General features: G+C 40.4%; 3 protein-coding genes across 4 annotated transcripts; 1 reads left to right on the forward strand and 2 right to left on the reverse strand.

Annotated features, from left to right (window-relative positions):
- Positions 1-1,540: 1,540 nt before the first annotated feature.
- aip (aryl hydrocarbon receptor interacting protein) lies at positions 1,541-4,752 on the reverse strand. The gene is made up of 7 exons (XM_058385983.1): positions 4,599-4,752; positions 3,466-3,648; positions 3,159-3,347; positions 2,847-3,023; positions 2,457-2,598; positions 2,100-2,329; positions 1,541-1,989 (listed from the first exon to the last, which is right to left on the reverse strand). The coding sequence occupies exons 1-7, from the start codon at positions 4,695-4,697 to the stop codon at positions 1,984-1,986; spliced, it is 1,026 nt and encodes a 341-aa protein (XP_058241966.1). The 5' UTR covers positions 4,698-4,752; the 3' UTR covers positions 1,541-1,983.
- A 196-nt stretch (positions 4,753-4,948) lies between these two features.
- On the reverse strand, positions 4,949-9,010 carry sod3b (superoxide dismutase 3, extracellular b). Of its 2 annotated transcripts, none has more exons than XM_058385985.1 (2): positions 8,851-9,010; positions 4,949-6,554 (listed from the first exon to the last, which is right to left on the reverse strand). In XM_058385985.1, exon 2 carries the CDS (start codon positions 6,537-6,539, stop codon positions 5,937-5,939), a length of 603 nt encoding a protein of 200 aa, XP_058241968.1. In that variant the 5' UTR covers positions 6,540-6,554; positions 8,851-9,010; the 3' UTR covers positions 4,949-5,936. The 2 variants fall into 2 exon arrangements, with proteins under 2 accessions (XP_058241968.1, XP_058241967.1); XM_058385984.1 differs by having other exon boundaries at positions 8,845-9,008.
- Positions 9,011-10,813: 1,803 nt separating this feature from the next.
- On the forward strand, positions 10,814-14,324 carry ing2 (inhibitor of growth family, member 2). The gene is made up of 2 exons (XM_058386849.1): positions 10,814-11,142; positions 12,766-14,324. Exons 1-2 carry the CDS (start codon positions 11,004-11,006, stop codon positions 13,482-13,484), a joined length of 858 nt encoding a protein of 285 aa, XP_058242832.1. The 5' UTR covers positions 10,814-11,003; the 3' UTR covers positions 13,485-14,324.
- Positions 14,325-15,436: the final 1,112 nt, after the last annotated feature.

A 15,436-nucleotide genomic window follows, 5' to 3' on the forward strand; every position in this document is an offset into this window, starting at 1 on the left:
CTCTGATCCAGTGGTCTAGCCATCACAATTTGGGTCTTCGTCAAACTCACTCAAATCCTTACTCTTGTCCATTTTTCCTGCTTCTAACATCAACTTTGAGGACAAAATGTTGACTTGCTGCCTAATATATCCCACCCACTAACAGGAGCCATGATGAGGAGATACTCAGTCTTATTCACTTCACCTCTCAGTGGTCAGTATGTTATAGCTGATCGGTGTATGTATTAAGCTGTTGAACATGTGTAGATATACAGTATCTCACAAAAGTGAGTACACCCCTCAGATTACTGTAAATATTTTATTATATCTTTTCATGTGACAACACTGAAGAAATGACCCTCTGCTCCAATGTACAGTAGTGAGTGTCCAGCCTGTATAACTGTAAATTTGCTGTCCCCTCAAAATAACTCAACACACATTAATGTCTAAACCGTTGGCAACAAAAGTGACTACACCCCTAAGTGGAAATGTCCAAATTGGGCCCAATTAGCCATTTCCCCTCCCCGGTGTCATGTGACTCGTTAGTGTTACAAGGTCTCAGGTGTGAATGGGGAGCAGGTGTGTTAAATTTGGTGTTATCGCTCTCACACTCTCTTATACTGGTCACTGGAAGTTCAACATGGCACTGTACACTCACTACTTTACATTGGAGCAGAGGGTCATTTCTTCAGTGTGAAAAGATATAATAAAATATTTACAACAATGTCAGGGGTGTACTCACTTTTGTGAGATACTGTAAATATCATGAAATGAAAAGCTGAAATCCTGAGCTATCATCTCATATTCATCTGAAAGTCAGTGGTCTTCAGGATATACGAACCTACCTTGCTGTTGCAGTATCCATAGGGGACTGTAAACGTGAGTCAAAACTCATCACATTGTTTACTTCCAAAATATAAATGAAAAAGCCGACTCGTTTGTGAATGACACGTCTGTAAACGTTTACTTTCCTACTTTTTTTCGGGCATTTTCTTTATTTGGCGTTTTGTTATAACATAAATGCAGCGTTGTCTTTACAGTGACATATAAGGCATAAACACACACACACACACTTCAGTGAGAGTAAATGGAGTTAATGTGTCTTGGGAGAAGGTCACTGGTGTGTCAGGATGGAAACATCACAACACCTTTTAGTTTCATACTGAACATTTTCACAGTGAAATGTGTCACCATTCTGGATATTTATCATTACTAAGAAGTTGGAACAAATATATAATAAAAAGAAACTCACAGGAAGTGTAGTGTAACAATTATAAATGCTTTTAAAAGCCATAACATATTTGGTAATAATTCCACAAAATATTTCTAAAAACATTTAGAAGACAATCACGATGTCCATACACGAGCAGATCGTCCACCCCGGCTTCATGCGTGTGCACACTTTCATTACTACACACTATCTGTGACCATGTGATGGTTTTATACGTTAAAAAGAAAAGATTACAGGTGTACATGTAAAGATGATAACTAATACAAAAACAGGAAAGATGCACAGGATTACTACAGAAAGAATAATAAGGTGCCGAATGACTGTTATGTATGATTGTCTCTCTCAGGGGGCGTGTCTGTCTCTCTCTCTCTCTCGGGGGGCGTGTCCCACATGCAGGTTCCAGCCTCTGAGGTGTCGTCCCTATAAATTTTGTGCAAAATCAAAAGGTGTGTTCCTTTGAATTAGCCTCTCACCTCACTTTTAGGGCGTGTCCCAAACGCTAGAGGTCAGATCTAGTGACCCCACCACGGTGTAAGACTCTGTCCTTCATCATGCTGCTTTGTAAGAACTTTAGCGTTTAGGACCCAGCCTGAGTTACACTGCAGGGATTGTTCTGTGTTGTAATTGTGTGAGAGTGTTAATGAGGGGGTGTGTGTGAGGGAAATAAATCAAGAAAGCTGCTCGTGTTGAAATGATGAAGAGTTCTTGTGCTCAGGTGTTACAGCCTCTCTGTAACGGAGCATCTCTTCAGGAGCGACTGCAGAAAGCCGGTTTCAGCTCTGAAACAGAACACACTGATTATTTTCCTGGAACAGCACAACGCACAGAGTTTCATTACAGAATCTTATTAAAAGCGAGACTGAGAGCGCAGCGTGTCTCTGTGACTGACCATAGTAGCTGCTGCTGAGGTGCTGCTGGAGTTGAAGAGATTTTTGTAGCGTCCTTTCTCCTCTTTTTCCTTCTCTCGGATGCGCTTCTCCATCGCTTGGATCTCTTTGCTCACGGCCGGACTGAGAGAAGGGTCCAGCTGCAGAACCTTCTGAAAATCAGCTCGGGCTTCGGCTTCGTTCCACACGGCCGCGTGAGCTTTTCCTCGCTTGAAGTAGGCCTTCACGTTATCTGCAGGGGCAGAGAGAGAGGGGGAGAGGGAGAGAGAGACAGGGAGAGAGAAAGAGAGAGAGTATGAGCGTCTAAGCAATGGCTCTATAAAGCCCTCCTGATGAGCACTGAGCTGTGGTTCTCTTACCCTCGTACTTGTTGAGCAGAGAGGAGCAGTGGTCCAGCACCTCGTAGTACTGACCCTGGATCAGTTTACACTGGCAGTAATTCAGCAGCAGTGGCGTGATCATCAGATCCAACTTAATCCACGGCTGATCGCCTGGCTGCTCCTAAACCCACACACACACAAACAGCAAACTTTAACCACTAACGACAATTTAAATGCTTATTAATATGAATGCCTAATAAGTTATTACACATGAATTAGGGTGTAATAATATATCAGTATTATATCAGTATTAAATCTGGAATTTCCTTTGGGATCAATAAAGTATCTATCTATCTGTCTGTCTGTATACTGTAATACACCGTAAGGAGGAAATGTCTCTCTCTCATACACACACAGTGTAGGTTCTACCTTCATCTGTAAGTTCTTGAGGCAGGCGATGGCGTTGTAGTATTTTTCTGTGGCTCCTGCCGTGTCTCCCTTTTTGAAGAGTGCGTTTCCTTCCTCGTGGATCTGTGGCACGGCAGCTAGCTTCTCCTCATCCGACATCGCCCACGTCTCCAAAGTGAAGGAGCCAGGAGGCAAAACCTGCAACACACACACACACACACACACTTACTTATAACAAAGTGTAGTTCTATGAAAGATTCATGTAGAGCTTTTGGAAAATTCCACAAAGTCTACCTTCTGATACTCCAATATGACCCTTTAAACCACACCCACCTCCAGGAGCTCCATGGTGAAGACCAGGGGCTGAGGGTTGGCCTGGAGCTTTTCCAGATCTTTGTGTCCATGTAAGTGGTGAGAGTGGACCTGTGCGATGCCACAGCAGTGTCTCTGTCCCTCCAGAGGATCTTTACCCACGCTGATGTTCCTCAGAGACTGAGACACCAGCGGGTACAGAGCCGTGTGCTGGAGGAGAAAACCCAGAGGGACGAGATGATACAAATAATGATGATGCTTGCTTTTGTGAAACTCAGAAAACCATCTACTTAAATATGAGCGTAACACGACTCTGAACACCACATACCTTGACGTCACAGGTAAACTCTGCGATCTCACAGACCCGCATGGTGCTGACCACACGCTCCCACACGGGCAACTTAAACTTCTTCCCCAGGATGAGCTCCATGGGCTTACTCTTCCCTCCCATGGTCCTGGAGTCATCCAGCACCGTGCCGTCACACAGGCTGCTGCGGTAATGAAACTTCACCTGCAGAAACATACACACAGTTCCAGAAATATTGGCACCCTCGGTAAAGCATCAAAGCACGCTATTCATTGGTGGATGATAAGGGGGTGCCAATAATTATGACCCATATTTTGATAAGGTTTTTTTTTTTTGTTTTCTACAATAAATTTACTATAAATTTACTATCAGAATTTCACTGTGAGATTAAGCTAATTAACCACAAACACAAATTACAGAGAATTAGTGAGGAGGATTCTGGCTCTTTTCAGTGAGTCAGATCAATTGACTCAGTTCACCAATATGAGTCGACTCAATGAGTCAATTCCGAAATATGTGACATTTTCCCCGCAAATCGTTCGTTTTGGCTTAACCATGGATTAAATTATTCCATAAGAACGCATCCATAGAAGTGCCTATAAAACAGTTCAGATGTGTGAGTTCACTAAAACAAAAGACAATTCATTCGCAAATGACACTTCACCACAACGGAGCTTCAGTGAGTCAAACACAATGCTATGACTGTGTGTGTTTGTGTGTGTGAGAGAGACAGAGAGGATTTGCATTAAACTGAAACTGTACATTATGATGTATAGCGAATAAAACCATGTAGAATAAAAATAAAATATTCAATAATTTCGAGAATAAAATGTAGTGATGTGGGTACCAGCATCTGATACCCATCTAGCTAATGCTCATTAGCAACAACGCTAACTTGTTGATTTAAGTATTTAAAAATTATTATTCATCACCGAAGCAAAAATATCTACCTGTCATGAGAAATAATTAAAAAAAACAATTTTACATTTAACATGGTTTAAGAGTAAATAATGCGGTTAGCAAGGCCAAGCGCCGCTAGCTAGGTTAGTTAGCCGGTTAGCTTTGTAGCTACGAAGTATTGAAGAACACGCAGGAATGAAACCCTTTAATAATTTAAAATATTCTTCTAAATATTGCACGGTTACACATTTTACCTTCGTGCCATCCAGATACTCTAGGATTTCCCCTTTTCCAGGAGAAAGCACTTTTTTCTGGATGCCATCCGCACTCAGCTTCAGAGCAAGTTCCTCCATTCTGGTAATGTAAAAGATACCGAACCAGAACGCAGGGGGCGCTAGAGTCCGCGAGCGGTGTTTGGGAAAGATCGGCAATCTTCGGGGAGGGATCGGACTTGTTCGGGTAAGATCGTTTAAATAGACAGTGAGTTTTTATATTCTGACATTGTATTTGTATTTTGACAGAATTTATTATTATAAATTCATTCAAGAGTATAGAGTTTAGAGTCTAATTCATTTGTGGATATCAAAATATACTCTGAATGACATAATTTTGGATAACTTTATTACTGAATTTTCACATACAGCTCAAAAAGATTAAACAAGTTTACATGATTTCAGGAACAAGATCATTTTCTAAACTTACCTTCATCATTTTATGCCTGGCATATTGCTTCTAATTTATTATAATTATTTGTCCTAGAGACTTGACTCTTCTTTTAAAATATAAAGTATTAAAATTAAAATTAAAAGAGAAACAATCACAATGCAAATCTACATGTAATATAAAATATCACTCCAGTTTTGTATTACTCTTCGTTTGACATGTTCAGCATGACCAGAAATCTTCACATGACCCAGACTTTTTAAACATAACACAAGGTCATATGCATGGAGATCTATAAACAGAAAAATACAGATGAATCCTGAATCACACATTATTTATTACACATTGAAAGCGGGATTGAGTAAACTGGATTAAAAGGGAAAAGGCACAATTACACAAACAATTAACTAACACTGAGAGTTCATTTTGTTTTTTCAGCTTGTAAGGAATGACTGAAATTGTATAATAAAGAAGAAGAATCTTCTGACAATTCTGTTATTGTTAAAAATGTAAACTATTTAGATGTATCACACAAAATAATTCCGTATTTATATAGTAATATAGAGACAGTAATACATTCTCAGCCCAATGAGTGAGGGAAATCAAACAAAAAGAAAAAAAAATACAGAATCAATGTATGTTAAGAAGAACAAAAACATTTTAAAAGGTAAATAATAATCAGTAATAAAGAAGGAGACATAGAAATGGAAGAAAAGTAAGTAGTAAATTGTGTAGAAATATTTCTTCATCTCCTTTAGTGTTTGTTTCTTGGTTCCTTTATTCAGTTTGTTCTGCATATATTACGCTTCCCTATTCATGACATCATTATATCCTCCCAGTGAGCATTAACAGGATGATTTCATATTTTCCCTCCTCAGAGCCTCAGATCATCAGAGCTGTGTGTACAGACTCCCAGACCTCAGATTAATTCAGTGACGAGATTTATTCCAGGGTTTGGAGCTGCTTATTCCGATTACACAGCAGGCCAGTCGTGCTCCCGCATTCCCATGCAGAAGACTTCCTGCGTCTCCTCCGTGTCCCATGTCGTCCTCCTTCTCGTGGATCACCGCGGCACGGCCCAGCACCGAGGAGCCGCCGTACAGAGTGGCTTTAGAGGTTACAGACCGCCGGATCTTGCCGTTGCGGCTTATAAAGTTTCCAAAATCCCCCGGATGAAGCGGATGGTCGACTCCCTGTGGGTTGTAGTGGCCGCCGGTGGAGGTGCAGCCCTCGCTGAGATCTCCGTACTGGTGAATGTGTATTGCTCGGGATTTTGAGTAATTCTCAGGCAGGTTGTACAGCTTGAAGATCACCTGTAACTTCTCCTGTGGGCCGCTTTGTTTAAACAGGACGTGACCGTAGACCCGGGGCATTCCTGCCAGCAGCTGGGTGTTGGGTTTCATCCTGCATGTGGCGTACAGAGAGCCGTTAAACATCTCATGCTCAGGAGGCTTCAGTGTGAGCTTCTCACTCAGCATCGGTGTGAGGAACATGAAGCTGAGCAAGAGCACCACTGGGAGTGTGGAGAGCATCTTCACTGATTATTCCTAAAGAACAGAAGGAATAAAAGCATCATTTCACTCTGAAGCTGTCATCTTCAGGAAGTGTTTTATTCCTGTCAGATTCACGCAGATCATTCACCTATCAGCAGGTTTTTGGGAGGAAACTGGAGAACGCTGAGGAACTCACACAGTGCATTCAAACTAAAGTTTTTGTTCTTCGAGTTTAAGTCAATGAGAGCGTCAGTGCTTCCAGGGGAAAAAAAACAATCCAGTTTTGAGCTCTGGATTTTTAATATTTATAATTAGTAATATAATTTAATTATAAAATAAATAATTGCTAAAATAATTTAATAAACAATTAATAATATAATTTAGTAATATAATTAAATAATAATTTAGTAATATAATTAAATAATAATTTAAAGATATAATTTAATAAATAATTAATAATATAATTTAATAAAATAATGAAATAATAATTTTGTAATATGATTAAATAAATAATTAATAAAAATAATTTTTTTCTTCGTGTTGCTGCAGAATTCTCATGCAAGTTTATATTAAGGCGCACGCTCTGTTGATGTCACGGTTTCTACAGTAACAGCTCATTCGCAGTCATGTAGTCATTACTATGGGGACGTTTTCTCCAGGGAACATTTATGGAAGGAGTCTCCAGTGTCAGCGGAGTAGAAGATTTGATATGGTATAAGTGGAATAAAAGACTCACGCTGTACTGGGAAAATAATCAGCTTCAGGCTGGAACCAGTAACTCCGCTTATCACACCACCTCAGAGTGGATTATTTTCCTGTAACAGCACGTCCTCTGTGTCTGTGTTTGCGTGTGTGTTCTTCCTTTTCTTTTAGATTGTAATGTTATTTAACCTAAGCTACTTTTTTGCTAAACTCCATACACTAAAGCACTAAAGCTTCACCGAACAAAAGCCTGGCCCTGCCCCTGGTCCTGCCCCTGGCCCTGCCCCTGGTCCTGCCCCTGGCCCTGCCCCTGGTCCTGCCCCTGGTCCTGCCCCTGGTCTCCACCAGGGTGTACTTTCAATAAACATGACTCTGGACTGTTCGTGCTAGCATGAGGAGATCTTCTCTCTCAGCAGAGATAAGGATGATAAGCAGGGGCGTCTGCGCGGCGCTGTACACACAAACAACGCTGATTCTAATAACTTCTAGTGTATATATTAATATTATTAAAAGCGCTATATAAATAAATAGATTGAACTTGAATTTAATTGTTTCAAGCCTGAACCTGAACTAAGATAGAAAAACAGAATTTATATAAATAAATAAATAACCTGCACACTCTGCCATTATTCATTCATTCATTGTCTATACCCGCTTATTCCTAGGATTCCTAGGGTCATGAGGGTCTGCTGGAGCCTATCCCAGTGCACATAGGCGAAAGTCTGCCATTATTATTATTAATATTATTAATATTATTCATATTGTTATTATAATAATAATTAGTATTAATATTTATTATTATTACTAATTATTATTATTATTATTATTATTATTATTATTATTATTATTATTATTATTATTATTATCATTATCATATTTATTACAGTCAAGTCAGTATAAAATATGGTCTGTACATACATACATACACACACACACACCATATCTGATTTTGTATTTTTTTAATCATATTAATATAAAAATGTCTGTGTCTGTTGTTGTAACTGTTTAAACAGCAAAATGACATTAAAGCTCACTGATTTGGAATTGAACTGAATTTAGATTTAGATTAGATTTAGATTAAATGTAATAATATAACAATAATAATAATAATAATAATAATAATATCTTCCGAATTTCAGAAATGTAATGCAATGAAATATAATAATAATAATAATAATAATAATAATAATAATAATAATAATAATAATAATAATAATAATAAGATCCTGAGTGTTTCTCTTCAGGAGTGTAATAAAAACCTTTTAGCTAATATCAGGCACAGTAAAATTCTTTTTTATTCATAATTAATAACTAATCCTAACTAATAATAATAGACTTTATTATTTTTATTATTTTATATAGCTTTTTATTAAAAGCTTTTATATATTTACAATGCAGCTCAGCATGCTTTACAGCATGAAAACGGGCAGAAATAAAGCAAAGATAATCATAAATAAAACTCATTATTTTTTAAAACCTAGTTATTCTTCTAAACTTTAGACAGAAGTGACTATCTGAAGTTTGCATTTGTCACAGATGAACACAGCTCTCTGTGTAAAGTGCCAGGCTGTAACACACACACACACTTCATCACTAGCCAGGTCTTATTCCTGTCAGGATCTCAAAGTATTAATATACTCACCTTTACCTTTATCTCGGCTGTCCCGGTCCTGCTCGGTGTGGTGTGTGTTCTTCTTCCTCCTCCTTCCTTTGCTTCTGTGTTTTATAACCAGGCAGAGAGAGAGAGGTTGTGTAAGCCAGGCTGAGATGTCATACACATTTTTGCACACGTGTGTGTAGTTAGTGGAGTGAGTCAATACTGCCTCCTGAGGAAGAGAGCAAAATAGGGCAGAAAGGAATATGATGATGATGATGATGATGATGATGAGTAGTAGTAGTAGTATTTGTGTATTATTTTGATTTACCAATCGACAAGAACAACAACATTAATAACAATGCAGATTCACACTAGATTTGACTTTCTACCTTTTACTGTATATATTTATGCTAATTATTTTGTAGTGTTTATTAAATTATTGTGTTAATTAAAGTTTTTATTCATTATTTTATTCATTAAAACTAATTATAATTACTTTTAAAAAAACATTTTCTTTCTTAGTATGTGCGCTGTATAATGTGTGTATTTGTTGGTTGAGAATTTAAAGCTACATTAATACCTTATACAAAATAATAAAGTTTATTTAAAGTTTGTTTATTTTCATCGCAAGCCGAGAGCTGAAGCAACTGAGCCGTAGCCAATCAGAAGAGCGAACGAAGGAATCAATTTGCATACCGATATTCTGGTGTACAAACTGACGTTTTGTATAAAATACACGAGTAAAATCAACGGTTTTGACAGTTTAACACCATTTCTAACTCACTACACACACAATACAGTCATTTTTATGTGAAACGATAAATAATATACCGTCATGAAAACACCTAGTTATCAGTCGTCCTATATAAATGTCTCGGGAGCAACCTTCTACTGCGCATGTCTGAATACTTGCTCTCTAAGCTACATACTGAGAACCTGGTTTCTCTTCCCGCGCTTAGGGGAAAGTCCCCGGACACCGAGCAGAGATGCTCCGCCCAATCGGCGGGTCATGAGCTTGTCACGATACTGTCTTCTGCTAAGACGTCACTTCCTGGCTGAGCAGAGTATCACAGGCCATGTTGGTCATCACAAGAGAAATGCAGGTACTGGTACGCTGCAACTGAACGGGGCTCATTCTCAGGATGCGCGTTCACTTTTGTTTTGTATTATTGTTACATCATTTTTTCCCCATGAAAACAAAACAAACAAAAACAACAGAAGCACTTAAATATGTAAATAAAATATTTTAAACGTAATATATGTTATAAAAGATGATACACTGTTTAAAAAGTTTCAGGACTGAAAGTAACTCCCCCTCCTTTCCATCGCTCAGTGGAATGATCCGTTTCCGTGGAAACAAGGACCGCCATTTTCAAACGTCAGCTCTGTAGAGGAGGAGGGCTTTCATTTCTAGGGGACGCCGAATAAAATGCCTTCTTCAAATAAATGTTCTTGATAAACATCGGCTTAGGAAGCCTTTTAATAGTATTCTGATAAAATGCCATTTACTTTAGATGAAATACGAAAAATCAATTTTTATGTTTTCAGTACCAAAAGAGAGAGAAAACTTACATTATAATCAGAACAAATAGAATTAGGGTATCAAGATACAAAACATTAGGTGTTAAACTGTATAAATTATAGATTTGAACAAATCTTTCTTTTTTTTTTTGCTTTATTATTTCACAGAGTTTTGCCATCTTGTAATAACACTGTAAACCCAAAGTTAGGGTTATTTTCAGCGCTTCCATTTAAGAAGAAAGAATCTAAAAGTAATAAAGGAATTCATAGTAATTTAATTAAAAAATAATTGAGTTGAAAATATAGAAAAATATTGTTTGTTTTTATTTGTTTGACTATTTAGTAAGGCGATTATAACAGCTGCCTAAAACGGGTCCTGAGGACGCAGAATGACACGAGCTCTGCTTAACCGCCCCCCACCCCTCCCCGCACCAAACGCGGCAATTTTTCAAGATGGGCGGATCTTGCGCATGCGCATTAGCCTCAGTTTTGTTTGAGGGGAGTTCTCGTAGTCAGAGAAGTGAATTTTGCCCGGAAAGGCAAGAAGAGGGAGAGAAACACACACACACACACACACACACACACACACACACCTCTACAGCGATTCAGTCGGTTTTATCAAACTTATCAGTGGTTTATTTGATACCAGACATCTCCTGGCTGCTTAATGCGTCGCTTTGACAATGTTAGGACAATATCCGAACGCGGAGAAATCGCAGCTCGTGAGCTATGTGGAGGATTACCTGGAGTGTGTCGAGTCTCTTCCTCTGGACATTCAGAGAAATGTTTCACTTCTGCGCGAGATCGACACCAAATATCAAGGTGGGTCACCTTAAACCCTCTCAAAGTCCGTGTTTTAATACTGTGTGTATGTGTGTGTTCCATATCTAGTTACCTTCTCCGATCTGATCTGTTTTCTCTTTCAAACACATTCAGTGTTTTTAAATCCGTAAAGACCCCCCCCACACACACCCCATCATCATCGTCATCAACCACACTTTTCATATTAATCAACGTTCAGTCAGTCAGTCTCTCTCTCTCTCTCTCTCTCTCTCTCTCTCTCTCTCTCTCTCCCCACCCGCCTTCAGCCATTTTGCTCCTCACTCCTCCACTCTTGAGCTTTTAATGTTTTCATTTCACTTCAAATGAAACTTCTTTTTTTTTTTAAAGAAATCCCTCACTCCATTCTGTTCTTCCTCACCTCCCTCATCTCCCTCTCCCTCTGTCCCTGCAGGCTGCTGGATAAAGTGCAGGCTTATAGTATGTAGAGTAGAGTTTCATCCCAATCCTGACTAATCAGATCCAGGCCATGTTTTGTATAGTGTTCCAGCTACACACACACACACACACACACACACACACCTGAGCAGGTAATAAAGGCCTTGTTGTGAGTGCGCTACATGTGGTCTGTACAGGTGGTCACAGTATATGAGATCTTTTGGGATTTTACTACGTCCTTCGAAGTCACCCTGTTACCATGGTGACACAGGTTACCTTAACGTAAGCCACGATGTTTTGGGACTTCAGTGATGAAACGTTGATATTACGTAGCGTCCTGTCCTCTGTCAGCTAGCTTTGAGTCACATGTGTACCGTAGTGTGACATCAGACATTTACACAGTGTGCTGTAACACACAAACGCTCTGATTGGTTAGTAAACCGTCTGAAAGCTCTGATTGGTTAGTAAACCCTCTGAAAGCTCTGATTGGTTAGTAAACCGTCTGAAAGCTCTGATTGGTTAGTAAACCGTCTGAAAGCTCTGATTGGTTAGTAAACCGCCTGAAAGCTCTGATTGGTTAGTAAACCCTCTGAAAGCTCTGATTGGTTAGTAAACCGTCTGAAAGCTCTGATTGGTTAGTAAACCCTCTGAAAGCTCTGATTGGTTAGTAAACCGTCTGAAAGCTCTGATTGGTTAGTAAACCGCCTGAAAGCTCTGATTGGTTAGTAAACCGCCTGAAAGCTCTGATTGGTTAGTAAACCCTCTGAAAGCTCTGATTGGTTAGTAAACCCTCTGAAAGCTCTGATTGGTTAGTAAACCGTCTGAAAGCTCTGATTGGTTAGTAAACCGTCTGAAAGCTCTGATTGGTTAGTAAACCCTCTGAAAGCTCTGATTGGTTAGTAAACCCTCTGAAAGCTCTGATTGGTTAGTAAACCCTCTGAAAGCTCTGATTGGTTAGTAAACCCTCTGAAAGCTCTGATTGGTTAGTAAACCCTCTGAAAGCTCTGATTGGTTAGTAAACCGTCTGAAAGCTCTGATTGGTTAGTAAACAAATGACCAGTGAGGCTCCGTGTGATGGCTTTAACTTTAGCATAAAAGCAACAGTGTGTCAGACGTTTAGGATAAAAGGAAATGGTGTAAATTAGTTCCTATAAAAGTTCTTTGATTAGAACTCACAAGCACAGAACCTTCACCCCTGAACTTCCTGTTTGTGTTTTTTTCCCTTAGAGATCTTAAAGGAAGTAGACGAGGTGTTTGATAAGTATAAGAAGGAGGCAGATGGAGCTCAGAGGAAGCGACTGCAGATGCAGCTGCAGCGCGCCCTGATCAGCAGCCAGGAGCTCGGTGACGAGAAGATCCACGTGGTCACGCAGATGATGGAGGTGGTGGAGAACCGCTCGCGCCAGATAGAGGCTCACTCTCCCTGCTTCCTGGACCCTGGCGAAGCTGAAAGACCGGTTGAAAAATCTCGGCACGAGACGGGAAGTGGCGCCGCTAACGCCATGGCCGAGCGCTCGTCATCACGCAGACCTCGCCGACATCGCAACAGCGAGAGCCGAGACTCATGTTACAGCGCTAACGGGGCTAACGGGGTTCTGGATGACCCGAGTGACGAACCCACGGGTCAGCCGCCGCGCGAGAAGAAATCCAAATCGGCTAAGAAGAAGAAGCGCTCGAAAGCCAAGCCGGAGCGAGAGGTATCTCCTGCCGTGGAGTTCAACATCGACCCCAACGAGCCCACGTACTGCCTTTGTGAGCAGGTGTCCTACGGTGAGATGATCGGTTGCGATAACGAGCAGTGCCCCATCGAGTGGTTCCATTTCTCCTGCGTTGGACTCACCTACAAACCCAAGGGCAAGTGGTACTGCCCCAAGTGCCGAGGAGACAGTGAAAAGACCATGGACAAAAGCACAGAGAGGCCCAAGAAGGACCGCCGCTCCAGGTAGTGAGTCACGTTCACGTGAGAGAGAGAGAGAGAGAGAGAGAGAGACACGTCGAGCCTGAGCCACACGTACGGAACGTTCCCGAATGTTCCAGACTCTTCCAGAACGTCCGTGCTCCACAGAGTCACGCTGATCTTCCTCACTCACTCAACACAGTGTGCTTCATTCAGCTTCACTTCAGTGTGTTTACTCATTAACACCCGTCTGGTTCAGATTAGACTCCATAGCAGCAGGCTGTAACTCAGAGGAAGTGACATCAGAGGTCTGAGTTCAATTGATGGATAGTGAGTGTTGAGTGGATGTGAGGAGCATGGTCGTGTTCCAGTTCAGACAGCGACTCTTCCTCGTCCACTTCCCTTCAGCGCTCGTCCTCGTCCTCCGTCTGTCTGTTAACACGAGTCACCACCGCTACACGCGTTCCAGAATGCTCTAAGGTCTGACGCCATTTCCTGTTTGAGTGCATGAACTAAAACATTAACACTCGTTTTTCCAGAAATAAACGCGGATCTGATGTCGGAGAACGCAGGAGAGCTGGAACACGGAAAGTCTCACCAAACTGCCATCAGTGTTTCTAAAATACAGCGAAGAGACTTTTCCAGACTTTATTTTTATTTCATTAGAGTTGTGAAAAAGACACACGCAGGATCGGACCTTCCTCACGTCCCTGACTTTCTGTTCATTTCATTTAACACCAAGATAAGGAGAAATGTCTTCCAGCGGGACGGAACGCTTCTGTGTTTCTCTTGCTTTGTTGAGTCTGGTGTAATTTTTTTTTTTCTTGGTTCTAGGTTTCCTTTTTTAAAAAAACAAGTTTTGTGTATTTAAATAAACCAGTGCTTTACATCTCGGTGTTTGTGTTTGTTTGCAGGTTTAACAGCACAGATGCGACAAGTCATGTGACACACACACACTAACACCATTCCTTCGTGTGTGTGTGAGAGAGAGAGCGAGAGCGAGAGACTTGTGATCTCGTGTCTCACAGTTTGCTGATTTTTCTGACAGAAATGTTACTTGATGATGTTAAAGTTTTTGAGAGTCTTGGTCTGACCCCTGTAGCGCTTGAGTCCGTTACACAAGAGCCAATAGCATTTAAGATCCTCCAGGCCACGCCCATGTCCAGTGTAAACAAACATGACCTCTGTTCTTCTTGACGTGAAGTAGCTCCACGTCTAATCAGCAGTCCAGCTGTGATGACCGTTAAAGCTAGATTGAAATAGATAGATAGATAGTTAGATACAATATACTGCCAAAAGTATTGGGACACCCCTCCAGATCATTGAATTCAGGGGTTGCACTCGGCCCCTTCGTTCCAGTGAAAGGAACTCTTAATGCTTCAGCTTCATACCAAGACATTTTGGACAATTTCATGCTCTTTGTGGGAACAGTTTGGGGATGACCCCTTCCTGTTCCAACATGACTACACACCAGTGACCAAAGCAAGGTCCATAAAGACATGGATGAGTGAGTTTGGTGTGGAGGAACTTGACTGACCTCACAAATGTCCTTCTAGAGGAATGGTCAGAAATATCCATAAACACACTCCTAAACCTTATAACAGCTGTTATAGCTGTAAAGGGCGGGACGACTCCATATTACATTCATGTGCATGTGAAGGCAAACGTCCCAAAACTTTTGCCAATATAGATGTTTCAGCACTGAACATCTGAGTCGGGGAAAAATCGTCACAAGATCGCAATAATGAACATCAAGTTGTTATTCTAAACGCCCATGGGGGCGCGGCATATACATTCTTGAGAGAATTTCATTGGATAAACAGAAGACTAGCTCAGGATGATTCATTAAAACAAACACTCTAATCCTTTTACAGATGAGATGAATTATAAAATTCATATTCACAGCAGTGTTCTGGATGCTGTTCTAGAACCTCAGTCCTAACACTAAAATACAGAAAAGTGAACTCCTTAACTTGAATGAGGAAACATCACACAATTCAG

The sequence above is a fragment of the Hemibagrus wyckioides genome, linkage group LG03 (genome assembly GCF_019097595.1).
Source record: "Hemibagrus wyckioides isolate EC202008001 linkage group LG03, SWU_Hwy_1.0, whole genome shotgun sequence".
In the NCBI taxonomy this organism is placed as follows: Eukaryota; Metazoa; Chordata; class Actinopteri; order Siluriformes; family Bagridae; genus Hemibagrus; species Hemibagrus wyckioides.